The following is an 18,630-nucleotide window of genomic DNA, read 5'->3' on the forward strand; positions in this document are numbered from 1 at the left end:
ACTCCCTGGCAGGCAGATGAGATAGTCTAATGGCGTTTGATGCATTGAAAGTTTGTAAAAATAATAAAAAATGACATCACCGATCATAAGAAACGTGGTGTTGAAGATAATAGTTTTTAAGAGAAGACTATGACGACCATATTTCTGTAAGTATTGTCTCACTTTAGAAAACCAACATCTGAAGATTTACTTCAACCAACACTTTTGGATTTGTTCTACTCTTATTATAAGATTTGTCGAATTTCTGGAAAGTAGGTGTACATTTTCGATGTCTGTGTATCGTCTATACCGAAGTCATATCAGAAATTGTATAATCAGTTCGCGACAGCGTAAACCTCTCTCTCTCTCTCTCTCTCTCTCTCTCTCTCTCTCTCTCTCTGTGGCATTTTTCAATGTTTTATATTGTCGACATTTATATATCAGTCTGAAGTCACTGCTCAATGCAAAAGTTGATGTCAATTTCCCGTATCGGGCATGGTCTCTGTCGTCACTCTAATCGTTAGTTTTTTCCTGTTATATTCGATATCAGACTCAAAACACAACGTGAACAACGCTGATAGTATATTGCATCTTTCGTATCGAAAACCGGTAAAGTTCGTAACTGGTGACATGTTACGGCCTGGAGAAAGTTCATCACCATCGATCGAATGTCCGTGACGCTTTTGCTTCCAAATAGACATATTGAAATGCACAGGGAACTTCGCGGTATGGTAATTATATGAATTTTACCGTGAAGAAAGTCTTTGACTTTAAACTGGCCGTACAACCAACAAAAAACATGGCGGAGCAATGATACCAACTTCAGAGACTTCGATTTTTTTTTTCATTGCGACCGCTGGTGAGAGCGAGTCGTCGAATTTTCTCCCACTGGCTATTTGGCTTTGAATTTCCAATTGCCATCATGTGCTAAGTTAAAGCTAAAAACAAGACAGGCGTTCTCTGTAAATCAATAAGCCGTTTGAATATGAAAAAAATCGGACATCTGAACCTCAACACGCAGCGTGAAAGTTGTTCTCCGAATCAGGACAGGGACATCGGCCCGGGACATCGGTGAGGCCGGATTTCACGTAGTAGCTATGGAAACCAACGGCGCGTTCGTTGTAAGAAAGCATGCGATGTACGTCTCATGCTCCCTTGGGCCGTGGACTTTCGCCGTATCGCCTCTACAACACCGTCTATTACCTAACCATGCTAACAATCACACGATAGTTCAGTAACATGTGTCTTCATTAATCTACCGATTTTAAAACACAAGACAGGAGTCAATAAACTAAAACTAGTGTTAAAATCAATATATTATTCTCTCAATTTGTCCCAAGGCATTTATTTCCATGATGAATGGAGGCAACACTGGTAAACAGATTGTACATATAGCCTACCTTTGATCAGCAAGCAGTTCTACATATTAGGGCTTAGACACACAGTGTACAATGATGTACAGAACTTTAAAAAAGTACTCTCAGTGTACTCTGCTGGGAACGAGCAGGTGTTTACACTATAATGGGCGCAGAAAAACAATGGTCATGTCCATAGGTTCAAGGACGTTCACGGGGAGACACGATGACAAAGAGTGTCGTAAAATTGCTTTATATACTAGTTTTAAGAACATACAATATCTGGTCATCGGTGTACCGCTACCTGTAAATCGAAACGACAAGTGTAGGCCTATAGATTCGAAAATTTATGGGAGAGACACCAAGACTGAGACCGACGTAGCACAACAAACTATTCCGAATTGGGCGTCCGTGTTTAATACAGACATCTCTGTAGGTGATTCTGGTTTCTCAATCGAATCAAAAGTCCGACATTGACAAAATTGACATAAAATATGTCCGAAAAGTTATGTTTTATTCAACTAACTGATTCATCTCCTACGATATCCCCTAAGCTACATGTAAACAGTCCGGAAAGACTGACATCGATGTCTCCCGGGCCCCCATGCATACAGTATGACCGTACGTGTTCAAATATTTCTTCACAGTTTTGCAAAATATCTCGTCAACCGGGCGCATGGGCCACGTCTTTGTATGTTGGTCAAAACTAATGACACTATAGGTCAGGATATAACATCGGTCAAAGTAAGATTGAAATATGCAATGGAAGACGAAAATGCTTTCATCGATTGACAAAAATGAGAAGGAACGAGTCAGTAAATATCGAACCATAAAGGGGAGATCGAGACTGCCATCATCCCCCATGATTAATCAACTGGGAACAAAATACATATTTCGATCGACAGACTTAAACAACCAGAAACAGCATTTTATTCAGCTTTAAAATAATTCACTGCCTTCCCTATAATAACAGCCCGTTTGCGTTTCGATCTACTCTACTCTGTTCCCGGCATTATACGGCCTACTACATGTGAGAGGCCGTATAACGCCGGGAACACACAGACCTGTACGCAAGGCTAGGACTGTGGTTGCTATGTCATAATCTGTTCACACGAGAAATTACGTCTCCAGACAGATTTTACGTAAAAGCATTTCGATAAACTTCGAGGCACGATCTGCTTGTGATATTATACCATTTCTCGCCATGACAGTGGCGGCAATCCAAGCGCCACATCAGACAAAACGTCATGAAGAATGGGCTACATAGAAAGTTATATTTTCTTCTTTGCTAAAAACGAAATAAACGTTAGAAGCAATTTCCTGGCGTAGCTGCATCTTTCTTTTCACGTTCTGTTGGCAGGATTCAAAATTTCGACGACGCTGTTGGCGATCCATTTCAAACTGAAAAGTAACGCGTCAGTGCGTAATGGACCAATGCACATCGTAGTGGGCGCCCCCCCCCCCATCCCTCAGAGTCCAGTTTTTAACTCTCTGCGGGACGTTCCCTCAGAGTCCCATATTTTACACAGTGCGGGACGTCCCTCAGAGTGCCAAAAATTACAGTTTGCGTGTCCCGCACTTTGTCCCTCACTCCTCCGTTTTTGATACCTCGAAATACCTCCATTTTTGGTCAAAATATTTGTTTCTCAAAAGTTACTCATCTGATAGCTTTGACAGGTTCCCAGGCTTTATCTTAATGTAATATATTGAAATTATGATGAAATCATCAATTTTGTATTTTTGCATCTAATTTTGCCATTTTTGGTCAGGCCATCCTGAAATGAGCTATCAAAGATATCCACCTTCTTCATCAATACATGTCTCAAAAAAAGTTATTCTCTACATAACAAAGCAGAGCTCTGTCACTTGTTGGGTTGCTTGTATTTTCAAAACCGCTGGTCAGACTGCTTTAATATTTGGTTTACTGGTCCGTAGAATGACCTTAGTGAGATAATTTTATACATTCAGGAAATATTTAATTTTGTATCCATGTCTATAGTAGCTTCAGGGACTTTGGCCCTATGTTTGCAATTTTCAACTATAGTACTTATATACATAGTAATCTATGTTTGTGTTACTCAACTATGTCGAAGTTGCTAGCGAGTGGCGTCATTGGAAAGACTGGGCAATTGTCACCACTGTCCGTTGTCAATACGTAAGCAACGCGCTCGGGTAACACACAGGAAGTATGAATCGCTTCAGTTATGTGCCTTACTATGTACACACTCTTTTAGTTCTGGTAGTATGCCCAATCATATATGAAGAAACATTAATAGCGGAGTGGCCTTGGACAATTTTAGCACTGAATGTCTCCCAGTAAATATGAAGTCTTCCCAGTAACTAAAGGCTGACCGAGCCAGCTTCACTTGGACACCCTGACCATTTCGACAGGAGTTATTCGACCTCTAGTTTTGCCGTGGCCACATTGATTCCCCCTTTTAGTCACTTCCAACAAGGGAAATTCTCATTTCACTCCTTATTTTCTTCATGTTAACGCACGTTTTAAGGCGAAGCTAATGCTAGATACTAGTACGTTCAAGAACATGTTAACTCTCACTCCGAGGCACGGCAGCGTGGCTTTCATTTGTGTCTACCATCGGGCATTATTGCCTGGCGCCTTCTTTACCTCATAACTACATAACTTTGGATCATTTTTTATTTGTAATTAGCCATGGATTGAATTGACTGCTTACACAAACAGCTTGGCAGATCAGAATGAATGAAGCCCATAAAATTATGAAAAAATTGAATCACCGGTCGTAAGAAACGCGGTGTTAGAAAACGTGGTTTAACAGAAAACTATGGCGACCATTTTCCTGTAAGCTTAAAGTGTATGTCCCACATAAATTCAAAGTTAATTTTGCTTAAAATGAGCCATGCTATATGATTTTGCCATCCCTACTTTATCAAATAAATGCATCATCCCAAGGAAACGACGCGGTTAAATTATAAAAATGCAATATGTTTTGTAATTTTAAAGTTGGCTGCCATTCGGGTCATTTCGGAATTCGCAGGCATTGCCACCGGAAATTTGACGTAACTAATTGAACATACGAGTGAGCAAAATGGAGTCCATGAAACCCCCAGAGGCATTGAGTCTTGAAGGTAACCTTGCCGAGAACTGGAGGAAGTGGAAACAAAGATTGGAATTCTACTTGTCTGCCAGCGGGATCGAGGGAAAAATTCCAAAGGTAAAGGCATCTACTTTCCTGCACGTGGTCGGTGATGCAGCCATAGAAGTGTACAACACTTTCAAATTTGCTAATGAGGGTGATAACATGAAATTGATGTTCTCATGGAGAAGTTTCAAAATTACTGTAATCCCAGAAAGAACATCACGTATGAACGCCATGTTTTCTTCACTCGTAGTCAATCTTCATCGGAAAGTATTGATCAATATGTCACAGATTTGAAGGTCAAAGTGAAGTCTTGTGAGTTTGGACAGCTCATGGAAAGTCTGATATGTGACCGTATAGTCTGTGGAGTCAGCAATGGCCAGGTTCGTGCCAGATTACTGAGAGATTCTGACCTAACGCTACAGAAAGCAATCGACATATGCAGGGCAAACGAGGCAAGCACTACTCAAATGAAGTCACTGCAGGAAGACGATAAACCGATTCATGGTGTTGGTAAATACAAACAAAGAAGAAATAAACCAAATATTGAGTACAACAATGGAGAAACAAGCAAAATAAAATGCAGTAAGTGTGGTACAGAACATGAAAAGCGTAGATGTCAAGCATTTAGACAGACATGCCATAAATGTAAAATGAACAACCACTTTGCCAAAATGTGCAAATCACGTGCACACCCAGGAAAAGCAACAAAACCAAAGAAAGTTTATACAGTACAGGATGAAGAAACTGACAGTTCATCAGATGATTTCTTTGTTGGTTTTGTAAAAAATGCAACAAGTGGTAATACCAAAGATGATGACTGGATGGTAAAGTTGCAGATAAATATGAAGATTGTAAAGTTTAAAATGTAATGTCATTACAAAACAGTTGTTTTAAGCCATTGAAAACTAAAGATTAGAGAAGTCTAATGTAAAGCTTGTGTCATACTTTGGTAACAAAGTGAACAGCTGTGGTAAAACATGCATGAATTGCAAATATGGTGTCAAGAATTACAAGCTGGAGTTTGTAGTTGTTGACCGAGATGTCCCGCCAGTGTTGGGGTTGAAAGCATGTCTAACCATTGGATTGATACAGCGAGTAATGTCCATAAATAACAATGACCCAGTCCTTGATGAGAATAAAGATGTTTTTACAGGCCTTGGATGTGTGGAAGGAAAACACCACATCGAGCTTGATCAAAACGTAGGACCTGTGATACACCCACCAAGGAAAGTGCCTATAGCACTTAGAGAAAAAATCAGAGAAGAATTAAAAAGAATGGAAAACCTAGATGTGATTGAGAAAGCAGATGAGCCAAGTGCATGGGTCAACTCAATGGTCACTGTGATGAAACCGAACAAGAAAATTCGAATCTGCATGGACTGAAAGACCTCAACACAGCCATCAAACGAGAACACCATCCGATGCCGAAGTTCTTTCAAGAATACCAAAAGCCAAAGTGTTTACAGTACTTGTTGATGCCAGTAGTGGCTTTTGGCAAATCCGATTGGATGATAAAAGCAGTAAACTCTGCACATTCAATTCAACTTTTGGTTGTTATAGATTTAAACGTCTATACCATTTGGCCCCTTATGAAAATTTTCTGTAGAAATTCTATTGAAATTGATGACAAAATTTAATTAAAGTGATACAGAATTTCTACAGAAATTCTACTGAACCTTTATGGAAATTAACGGAGTTTAATGGAGTTTTGGCCCCTTTTTCTGTAGAAATTCAACAGAATTTCTGTATCATTTCTGTAGAATTTACAGAATTTCTATGTAAATTCGATACACGTTCTACAGAATATCTGTAGCACTATATTGAATTTATACCACATTCTACAGAATTTTTATGTAGAATTTCTGTAGAACTATATTTAATTTCTGCACTCTTTTACAGAAGTTGTTTGTCTTATACGAGTTCAATCTCTTAGAAAGTATGACAACAATATGTGTTAAACTTTTATTAAGTAAGGAGCACCACCTTATGATATTGCCATAGATACCAATGCAATGAATTACTGCAAAACTCACAAAAAATCAGGCAGCAAGTAAATTATAAACATGTAGTTTATTTCTAAAAGAATTATGATTAACAATCGTTCGAAACTTGATGAAACATACAGGGACTACAAAATATAAAGCAACCTACACATATGAATGCAAGGCCTACCTCTCCAGTCTAGCAGTTTTGAGTTGTCAACTCAGCCAAGTGCATAATTAAAGTGTTGTGTATCTTAACTCACGTAATTTTCAGTTGATGCTGCAATGTGGATCCTTACAGTTGTGACATATTAGTGAGCTCCCTTCTCCATAACACTGTTAGAATCTTGCTAATGGACCTTGGATCCTAATTTTCCATGGAATTTGGAGTTGAACTTTAGTACTTATCATAAGAGCCATGTGCACTGTGGACTGCCTCAAGTTCAAATGAATAATGCGTGGCTACACTATTATGTAATCAGCCCATTGTAAAGGCAGGAAACTATTTGCATAACAAAGCACAGGCACAGGTCAGCTCACTTGACCTAGGATCTAACAAAGAGAGTCAGGTTGGTCTGTGTACAGTCATGAAATGTACAAAAGGAATGGTACAATTGAAACTGTATACATTTTCCTGGCACGTGTGTGTAAATGAAAATAACTTTCAGAATTAAAGGGTACACGAGAATGTGCTTAGAACTCTCCATAGGTATATGTCACTACCTTTTCCATATTGAAACCAGCTATATATATGTCACTGAGTTCTTATCAAAGCTCATGCCAACATGCAAAAACATGAACTTAAGTCTGAAACAGTGTAAACTGTGGGAAAAAAAACAGAAAAAAAATTTCCACAAAAGCTATGGAACTGAAAAATTCCATAAAAAATATGTTTAATTCTGCAGATTTTCTACAGAAAATTATCAGCAAACTTCAATAGAATTTAAAGTTTCTATACACATTAAAATTCTATAAAATTTAAATTTTTCTACAGAATTGTATAGAAATTTTCAATTGAATTTCAATGGAAGCATATTTCCATCAGATTTCCATAAAATATACAGAATTTCTATAGAATATCAGAGTTCAATAGAATATCTACAGACTATTTTCGTAAGGGGCATATCGTCAACACCTGAGGTTTTCCAGAAAATTGTGTCACAGATACTGGATGGTATAGATGGTATCGATAACATATGTGATGATATACTAGTCACAGGTGAAAATGATGAAGATCATGATAGAAACTTACGTAACGTACTACAGAGAGCACGAGAGAAAAACCTAAAATTAAATGCAAAGAAGTGCAAGGTGAGAATGACAGAACTACAGTACATTGGTCATCTGGTTTAAAACCAGATCCAACCAAAGTTGAAGCAATACAAAAGATGGGTTACCCTGAAGACAAACCAGCACTTCAGAGATTCAATGGTATGGTCACTTACCTGGCAAAGTTCATTCCAAATCTGTCATCCGTAAGTGCACAACTAAGACAGCTCTTGGAAAAGAACATTGAATGGCACTGGGACCAGCAACACAGAGACAGTTTCAACAAACTGAAGAAACTTGTGAGTGAAGCTCCTGTGTTAAAGTACTATCATGATGTATCACAACCAGTAACCCTTTCAGTTGATGCCAGTTCAGAGGGATCGGGTGCATTCCTACTTCAAGATGGCCACCCAGTGGTATATGCGTCTAGAGCATTAACAGAGGCACAAAAGAGATATGCCCAGATTGATCGAAAAAGAAATGTTGGCAATAGTGTTCGGATGCGAGCGATTCCACCAGTACATCTACGGGAAGATAGCAACTTTGGAAAGTGATCACAAGCCATTAGAGTCTATACCGGTAGTCAAAAAAACCTTTTATCGAGCTCCAATGAGATTGCAGAAAATGATGCTAAAACTACAAAGGTACGATCTCCATGTACAGTACAAGCCTGGTAAAGAAATGTATTTGGCCGATACATTGAGTAGATCTTATCTGCCTGAGAAATGTGATGAGCTTGAAGCAGAACTTGAAGTCGCCATGATACTTCCCATGTCAGAAAGTAACCTGAGTGGACAGTTTCTGCTGGTGGATATTTACTTGTCCCAGAGTCTGTCTGATAGCTCAATAAAAAGCTTAAAAGTTTGTGCTTTTCCGATTACCATTATGTGCTTGTACTGTGTCTGTGTGTAGTCTGCTCCACGCACACTGTGTTGCTCGGTCACGCACAGGATTGTAACATCTAAGTCAGTTACTGTGACTAATTCTTTTGGGTTGGAAACGGTGGCCGACTGGTTTTGTTTGAGGCCCAGCAGATAGGCGATGTTGCTGTGGGTGTGTGGGGGTTTGAATCCCGTTTGGGTTATAGTAAAAAATATATTACAGCAGTTGAAGATGGAGACTGAAAATGATGTAACATTACAGAAGTTGAAGTCAGTAATTAACAGGGATGGCCTGAGAGGAGATCTGAAACCTCAAAAGAAATACAAGAATACTGGAATTACAGACTCTGAGATGAATTGTCCGTGTATGATGACATTCTCTATAAAGGAGAGAAAAGTTGTAATACCATTGTCAATGAGGCCAGAAATGATGACAAAGATCCATATGATGCACATCTTGGAATCGAAAAGTGCAGAAAAAGATCAAGAGATGTACTGTTTTGGCCAAACATGAACAGAGAAATAGAAGATACAGTAGCCAAGTGTTACATATGTAATGAGTACAGAGCCGAAAATCAGAAAGAACCACTTCAACCAAATGAAGTACCAGACCGACCATGGGCCAAAGTGGCAGCTGATCTGTTTCAGATAGACAACGATCAATATTTTGTCTTGGTTGATTATTATTCAGGTTTCTTTGAAGTTACCAAACTTACATCAATGAAGAGTGCGACAATTATCCGACATTAATATTGCAAAGCACAGTTTGCCAGATACGGCATACCAGATGTATTCATGACGGATAATGGCCCACAGTTTGAAAACAAAGATTTTGTCAAGTTTACAGATGCCTATGGATTTCAACATGCAGTGAAAAGTGCAAAATCACTTCTGAAGAAAGCCAAACGGAACAACAAGGATCCACATATAGCTTTACTGGATCATAGAAACACACCACATGATAGCCAACTTGGATCACTGGCACAGAGACTCATGGGTAGGAGAATGAAAACACTCCTTCCAACCAGCGAGATTTGCTGAAGCCAAAACATGTTGAAAATGTAAAACCAAACCTGGAAACATTGACACGTAGGCAGCAGTATTATCACGACCAACATGCAAAAGACCTGCCTAGTCTGTCAAATAATGAGTTTGTGAGGATGAAAACCACCAAAAGTTGGGAACCAGCCGTTGTACAGTCCAGAGCAAACACACCAAGGTCATACATAGTCGAGTCAGTTGGACACGTCTACCGTAGAAACCGTACGCGTCGTGACCTGCGCAAAACAAAGGAAATGCCAGTAGTTCCTGACGTCACAGATGATCACCTGGCTATAAAACATAGTGTACCACCAGCCGAAGAGGATAAAATATCAGATGCTAACCAATAAAAACTTGTCTTGTAGTAATATGACACAAACAGATACAACAGGAAACCAGTCAGCGGTAACTACAACTTCCAGGGGACGAGTTGTAAGAAGGCCAGTTAGATTCCAGGACTATGTTGACACTTAATGTGGCAAGAACTGACTCCGGAATTCATCGAAAGGAATTTCGTTTGGCCACAAAATACACAAACATACACACACAACACAAAACATGTTCCATTTGTTAAAAAAAAAGTTTGATTGGCATTGAACATTCTGAATACTTGAACAATCAGAATTCAGAACTGATTCATTGTTTTGTGTATACCAAGAAATATGCCAGACATAACAATGACAGTGTTGATTAGTTTAATATTTGTTGTTTATGACTTTTTGCCAAAAAAAAAAAGGGACATGTAACATATTGCGATGTTGTTCATATGTCTGACATCATCCATACGCATCGTGCAGAACACTTAGTAATAAAGTGTGTTCTCTCCGCCATCACTGAGTAGCATGAATATGACAGTGTATTTGCCAAAATTACAAGAAAGGGTCGGAAAAGAGGCATTCAGAGAAGCGTTTTCTGCGGTGCACATTCTCGAGTGCCTCGCATGCCGTGCCTTGGCCTTGTGACTTGGTGTCGAATAAACACGGTTCGGAAGCCAGATGCGATAAGATAGAATTCAATTCCTGGAGCTACTACATCAATTATGTGATCGCAAAGCCGTACCAGTACGACCATTGTCACCAGAAAGCGTTCATGTGTATCATCATCAACTGTGGACAAGAGCTCACTCACAGCAGCAAGACTGGGACAGGTTGCCCAAAACATTTCAACAAGGGGATGCGGGCCCCGTAGAAGTATGACCGTGTTTACATCCACCAGGACTGAACGCTGATTCAGATGCTTTACGAAAGTGATTGTAAATATAAAAAAATACAAGTACTACATCTCATGTATGTGTGACTCTATAATTAGTTATGTTAGGAGATATCTAACTTATTCTCAAAAAGTTTACGTGGTGATTGACTGACTCTGCGCGAGACTGAACAATAGGTTGTGTATAATACAGCACTGCGCTGCCAGTAACTGTGACACAACGTGTAGCAAAGAAGTTTCATACTGTTTCATACTGTTGACGAAGCAGTTGCATTGTCGTCATCTGTTCCCTTCTGCCCGACTAAGTCTCCCCTAAAATATTTTAGCTTCTTTGAGAATTTCGTAGTCATTAAACAATGAACACTGTGCTTTATACGCTGACACTTAATCAAGAAAAAAACCTGCGGAAGCGTAGCTGATCACGCCGTCCCAGAAATGGCCAGCTGAGCCGCCCGGCCTCGGGTGTCAGTGTGCCCGATATTTACATCATGTCAATTTTAAAAAATTCTCACCGGTAGCAGTGAGAATGACAAGAGATTCTCACCGACTGGGAGAAAGCGTCACGTTCTCGCTCTCGTCTCACATTTTTTTCCTATAGTGTATATTTATCACATGAACAGTCTTCTTCTTTTTCTTTTGATGTTGATGGATCAAAATTATTGTAACAAATTGCATGATTTTTGTCACAATTTGTGCCTAATTTACGCAGATTACTTTCATTTCATTAAGTAAAGCGGTCCGTCACCCAGGAAATGTTCAAATGATTAGAGGTACACTTTCATTCATAAATACGATCAAGTTGAAAATTTTATACATCGAATATATCTTCACCAATCAGACATACAGATTTGGTCACGTGAATCAGGTATGTAAGGGTGCCGGAAATCGACAAGTGCGGGGCCAAAGTGAGGGCTAGCACAATGAAAGTGCGAGCGAATGTGAGGGCTTGAAGTGAGGGCTCTCACAATCGAAGTGCGAGCAAATGTGAGGGCTTGAAGTGAGGGTTCTCACAATCGAAGTGCGAGCGAATGTGAGGGTTGAGACTTGCGAAAATCAGTACTAAATTCACCTTGATCGAATGAAGACTTGTGATCAAAGTCACTGCTAAAAGCGCGATACGATCTCCACTTAAGTGTAAACGGCGCAGCCCTGTGTATGAGCATGCATGGAGCTACAGCATCGATCGAAGCTTCACGATATGAGCGAACGGCTATTAAAGTACATGACGTCCCTGACGGAAAAAATTGTCAAACATCGTAAAAATATGAATGAGGCATTTTGTAATCTTTACATTGTTGAGTTTCTTGAAGAATATAATGTCTGGCTGATTTTAAAAATCGGCGACTGACTGATCGGGCAGGTATCGCACATTCAAAGTGCTTGTCAAAGTGAAATCAAACGCTATATGTGCGACAGGCAGAAATATTAAAACATCAGTCATCGCCATGATTAGGTTATACACTGTCAGGACTGAAAAACACTTTCTTGTAAAGCTTTTAAACTTGAGACAAGCCCATCGGGGGATTGTGGTTATTTAAATTAATGCCATGACAATAATGACACACGACTGATGACGTCGTTCAAAATCTCAAGTGTCTCTCGACACTCATGAAGGCGCGACTTTGCACAATTTGTAAATAACGGGTATTTACAATCTAGTATCGAAGTATGACATATCGACAATTTTGGGACTATAGAATCGATACTAGAATCGAATGAACTGCGGTTGTCCCATGGGAAGCCGCGTCTGTGTAACCGCCGATGTTCACCGGCGTTTTGGGGGACTGTAATATCGATACTACACGATACCAGAATAAATTGCTTGGTGCCATGGCACGCCCGGTCTGTTAAATCGACGATATTTACCCGATATTTATTGGCGATTTGGGGATTCTAATATCGATATTAGACGATACTTGAATGACTTGCCCTGTGCCTCGGCATGCCGGATCTGTGAAATCTCCTATATTTATACCCTATATTTTTCGGCGATTTGGGGACTCTAATATTGTCGGGAATGGAAATCTGACAGAAATAATGCAAAACAGATTATTTTCTGTTTATTATCCAGGGTTCTATACACATACTAATGACGATTTCACAGCGTCAGTTTATCTATTAGTTTATTTGTTAGTTAAATGAAGCCATAACATGCAAATCTGACCTTTCCGTTGTTTTTTATTTTATGTCGACTTCGACATTTAACTTTGGTCGTAGACCCTCGAGAAAAACTGTGATCTTCATCGTTACCAGAACATTCACCATGACTGGTATCAAAAAACCCTCAAAATTCTCTGTGTCATTACTCGGAACGTGCCATGCAAGAGCAAAGTGTACATATTCAGAACGTCAGTTTGATCGTTAATGAGATTCAGTGTTAAGTACGAAGTATTGTTGTCGGGGACCGCTTGGCAAATAAACTTAATATATTCCAAGATAGATCGCACAAAAAAAACCACAGCAGTTGCCTGTCCCGTTTTTCTCGAGGGTCTATGCTTTGGTGTATATATAGAAGTAGAACCACGGAATAAAATGTGTGTGTTGTAGCAGAATTACAGAACACATCGTGTCTGCTTGTCTGTCCATCAGTCACACCAAGACGAATTTCCCTTCGCCACAAATATCGATACTAAACGATACTAGAATGACTTGCCCTGTGCCTTACAGTTCTGGCCAAACCCAACTTCCAAGGACTGACTCTAGCTTCGATACTAGACAATACCAGATTCTGTCAAATCGCAAGTAAATAAGCTTATCCGATACATATCTAAGATTTCACTACCTTACAGTTCTGGTCAAACCCGACTTCTGAGAAATGACTCTTGCTTCCATACTAGACGATACTAGATTTTGTCAAATCGCAAGTAAATATCCGATATATATCCGAGATTTCACCACCTTACAGGTTTTGCGTCAGGGTAGCGTCAGGGTTCAGGTGTCCGAATTTAACGTGTTCATCGGGTCGATGGCATATTCAAGCCAAATACCGTGATGTAATATTTTTAGACTCATACTCTCGCCATTGCTGCATTGGTAAGGTTGAAAAAATACGCGGAGTCTTTGAGATCGGCAGTATTGCTCTGTCTTATTTATTGTTGACTGTACAACCGGCTTAATTTTGAAAGTCTGTAAATTTTCAACGGTGAGTTTTAGTTACACGTTCAGTATTTTACGCGTGCACCCCTTCGGAAGCAAAAACTTCCGACTTTTAATTATACAAGCTGATAACTTGCTCCAGACCATGACAATAATTAATTAAGTGTCTAGTTATGACGTTTGGCCAATTTCCCGGCCAATTTCAAGATTAAACTGCAATGATCATTTCCATCTAACACAAATTAGAATGACGGTACGCTGAGAGACCACACTCGATATTGACACATGAGAGAGAGAGAGAGAGAGAGAGAGAGAGAGAGAGAGAGAGAGGAAGTGACGTATTTTACTGGGAAATAGCCACTGCGTTCAGTTGAAATATGTTTCAACACTACCTTTCTTACGATTGACTAAGTCTAGGTTGTTGTAAACGTAAAGGCACAAAATGTCTTTGGCATCCTACATGCCTGTCACAGAGTTTGTTTATCTCAAGGCTGATACACGATGCATGCATAGGACGGTGATGCATATTCGTTTTACAGCAAGTGATTCGGTCGCGATGTGTTGCTCACCGATAGATTGCTTGTTCATCAAGTCGTTGGCTTAAAAGTTCCAGAGCCAGAGACGGCACAATCATTTCCGCTACAGACAAACAACATATGAATGTGATGCAAGGTCGCAGAGCTTTCTGATTATATAGTATGAAACAAAGGAGACAGTCAAATTTCTATCTAATGACTGGTCAATCGCTGACTACACAGAGATAGCTATAATTTCTGTGACAATATAATTGACTATGAGATTGATTCAGTGAACAATATTCAAGGGCTCGTTGACCAAAATGGCATTCTTTATTGAGGTAAAATATCAACTTGTTAACAAAATGTAAAGGTTACAAGCATTCATGACCCCTGATATTCTGATGCAATTGATCTTTTGAAATGATTATCAAACTTTGTGTACAGAGAAAATAAAAAGCATACTGTCAGTACAAACGTAAAAAAGAATTTGTCATTTGCTGTTGTCTGATTTCTCAGTTTTAGTAGCTATTGAATTTTTTTTATCCTCAAAAAATCAATCATAGAGAACCAGACAAGTCTCCAAAAATACATTTTCCCATGATCTTACTTTATCTGGTGAACAAGCCACTCTAAAATTTCTTCAAAAAAGTTTCCTCTTTCTTCGAAAATTCTCCGGCAAAAACTCCGCATACGACGCCATGTCGGATAAACAGTATCAGAGTTCAAGTGCCCAGGTCGTGAACTGGTTTGACTGAGTCACATTTATCAGTTGTGCTATAGTCGTACAATTGTACCAGAAGAAGTATCGCTCGCTTGAGTTGCATGTATTAATAATAAGAAGGATATCTGTGATATTTGAAATGCAATGACTAAAAAAACACGAAAAGGTTAACGAAAAAGACGGAAGTGATGTAATGGGTCATGATCTGTACGCAGGTCATTGTGTACTCGTTCCGCGCTCAGCCGTTCAACTGTTCACAGAGCTATGCCGCGCCGCGACTGTGTTCTGGAGATAGTAAGTTTTTATTCAACGTTGAAAACGACTTTGACTCTCATTTTTCGTATGTCTTAGCCCAAATTTGATCGGTTCAAGGCGCCCCTCACTTCAAGCCCTCACATTCGCTTGCACTTCGATTGTGAGAGCCCTCACTTCAAGCCCTCACATTTGCTCGCACTTCGATTGTGAGAGCCCTCACTTCAAGCCCTCACATTCGCTTGCACTTTGATTGTGCTAGCCCTCACTTTGTCCCCGCACTTGTCAATTTCCGGCACCCTTACATACCTCCGTGAATGTGTCAATCATTGTTTTGTGCTGGATCGATTGCCAAGCAAGTCGGTCATGGGTGGACATAGCTTTCACCATGCTAATGACGTATAGCCATGGTATTTTGAGTTATTTAGAATATTTTTTATTTAGAATTTTCCGATTGAAAACTATCCGTATTTTCTATCCTGGGTTGGTAACACTGCTGGTGGACAGAATTGTCCCCGAGGTTATCGTTCGCCCAGTTAAAGCGATGAAATTCGTTTCTTCGCTTCGATAAAGTGTGTATGTGCGATGTATGTGCGTGAGTGCTTCACGAACTCTACAACGTGTTGAAAGGTCTCAGTCAGAAAAATGTAACAACTTAGCCGGCTATTGAACCACTCTTTTTTGGAAGTGGAGATTTAGCCGACTGGTTCTGTCTCAGACCTAAGCTAGGCGACTGATGCCGTATGTTGTGGGTTCGAATCCGATTGAAAACTATCCGTATTTTCTATCCTGGGTTGGTAACACTGCTGGTGGACAGAATTGTCCCCGAGGTTATCGTTCGCCCAGTTAAAGCGATGAAATTCGTTTCTTTGCTTCGATAAAGTGTGTATGTGCGATGTATGATAGTGAGCATGCGTGCGTGAGTGCTTCACGAACTCTACAACGTGTTGAAAGGTCTCAGTCAGAAAAATGTAACAACTTAGCCGGCTATTGAACCACTCTTTTTTGGGAGTGGAGATTTAGCCGACTGGTTCTGTCTCAGACCTCTCAGCTAGGCGACTGATGCCGTATGTTGTGGGTTCGAATCCGATTGAAAACTATCCGTATTTACAAATATATTTATGAAGCAACTGCAACAACACAATCAAAATAGTAACTCTCATTCTTAGAGATGCCATGGCTTTTAGAAATACCACAAGTTTACAACCTTTGCAAGCCTGAAAGATTCCTTTCGATGAGGCACAGAGTGTATGCTTGAGATGTGTCGCAGTGTGCATGTATGAATGGTACCATTGCAGGAAAAAAGTTCTGGTTGATGAAGTTAAACGGGTAATATGGACTTCTTATCTGTGCTGGTGTATGTCAGACAGGTGGTGATACTGGCCAATTCATGTGATATAAATATATACATATATATTTATATGTGTGTGTGCGTGTGTGTGTGTGTCTAATTTATATTTCACCTTTTGTTTTACTTTCTCGCATACTTGTAACATCTTCTGTGCTTGCAGTGACATTCCCTGTTTAATTCAACTATACTATTCAAAGCTTTATGAGCCACCCTGCTGCTCTCGCAATTGTCATAATAAAAGGGGTCCATAACAAAAATGTATATGCACACTATACCATTGTGCAATCATGGAGCTAAAAAGCCTCCTTGGTGCAATTCTCATGTTGGGCACTACTATTACTTTCCTTTTTGCACATCCTTCCTGCAAATATTTACTTACGACATACATCAAATGGGAGTACTAAGTGTAATTGACACCATTTTTTATTTTAGATATTTGAGTCCTATGTCCTTCTTCACTTTCACACATATGAAAGGCGATTTATACTTAGATTCCAAACTTGAATTTACATAGCCAACTCCTAACAATCATGTTTAGTGCTTGTGCAATTATCAACAAGTTCATATATTTTTCATGTTTGTCAGTTGTATTCTTTTCTGGCCAAAGAATTTGACTTTTTGCCATTATACAGTACTTCACATTCACGTCATAAACAGAGGTACAATGTGTGTTGGTTCCTCCCGGGTCCCCATTTTAACTGTACAAAAGCAGCTATACATGTACCTGTGCATTTATATATGTTAGATAATTGATATAAATGTACTTGACCAAAGAAGGGAGGTTAGAAGTGTATATGTGTGCAACAAATGTGATATTGGAATTTCACCAAAATCATCAGTTCACTATACCGATACATTTGTGTCTAAAGAGCAAACTAGTTGCAATTTTTTCACAGTTTTCTGTGACAAAATTGGGCTTCTGCAATGGATGAAAATTGGGGTGAAATGGTTAGTTCAAAGAAGTTTTAACAGTAAAGTAATATGCTTTCTATGGTAGATTGCTGCATTGAGTCCAGCTGATATCAACTATGATGAGACATTGTCAACACTGCGATATGCAGACAGAGCTAAAAAAATCCAAAATAAAGCTGTGATAAATGAAAGCCCGACTGACAGACTGATCCGGGAATTGAAAGAAGAAAATGCCAAATTACAGGCAATGTTAAAACAAAGTGGTTCAGCAAACAGGGGTGGTGCAGGTGAGATCTGACATTGCTATATATGTTATAAACTTGTTTTCACTCTATATGAATATCAAATCTGTGATCAAGGTATGACACAATGTGCAATAATTTTCAGTTGGATCAACATGAACCAAGTTGACTGGATCAGAAGGTATTTTAGTGCCCTTCTTATATCAGATTTGCTGCTGAGATTGGACCTGTGACACACCAATCTGCCCAGTCATAATGAAGTCTTCACATGACCTATGATGTCATCAGGCGTGATACTATTACGTCCAGTACAAAGTCCTCGCAATCATGATCGCTGTACGTAACATAGCATGAATCATAGCGGAGTTCAAAAGCTTTTAAAAAGTAATTCATTGAAAAGTAATTTTTTGAAAAGTTGCAGCTTTCGACAGACTATCCAAGCGATGGACTATCCAAAAGTGTATTATTATTATTATGTCTTTATTTCAGGCCAATAAAAAGTCCCATATACACACACAAAAAGAAAACACTAAAATAAAACTAATTATATTATAAAAGACGATAGTTTTTCCAAAAACTGGACATAAAAAAGTTATTGGAATGAATGCACGTCTCAATTATTCCATTGTTGCTTTCCTGTAGCCGTTTACCAAACTTGAACAGCAGGTTACGTTGTAATGACGTAAAGTTAAAAATATTTCTC

General features: G+C 39.3%; 1 protein-coding gene across 3 annotated transcripts in view; it reads left to right on the forward strand.

The window, feature by feature from the left end:
* Positions 1 to 18,630, forward strand: part of LOC139144565 (kinesin-like protein KIF28P) — a 503,294-nt gene that overhangs the window by 162,291 nt on the left and 322,373 nt on the right. For all 3 annotated transcript variants that reach the window (XM_070715275.1, XM_070715274.1, XM_070715276.1), the window contains exon 8: positions 17,771 to 17,972. In XM_070715275.1, coding sequence (XP_070571376.1) covers positions 17,771 to 17,972 — 202 coding nt within the window. The remainder of the gene's footprint in view (positions 1 to 17,770; positions 17,973 to 18,630) is intronic.

The sequence above is a fragment of the Ptychodera flava genome, chromosome 11, assembly GCF_041260155.1.
Source record: "Ptychodera flava strain L36383 chromosome 11, AS_Pfla_20210202, whole genome shotgun sequence".
NCBI classification, from domain to species: Eukaryota; Metazoa; Hemichordata; class Enteropneusta; family Ptychoderidae; genus Ptychodera; species Ptychodera flava.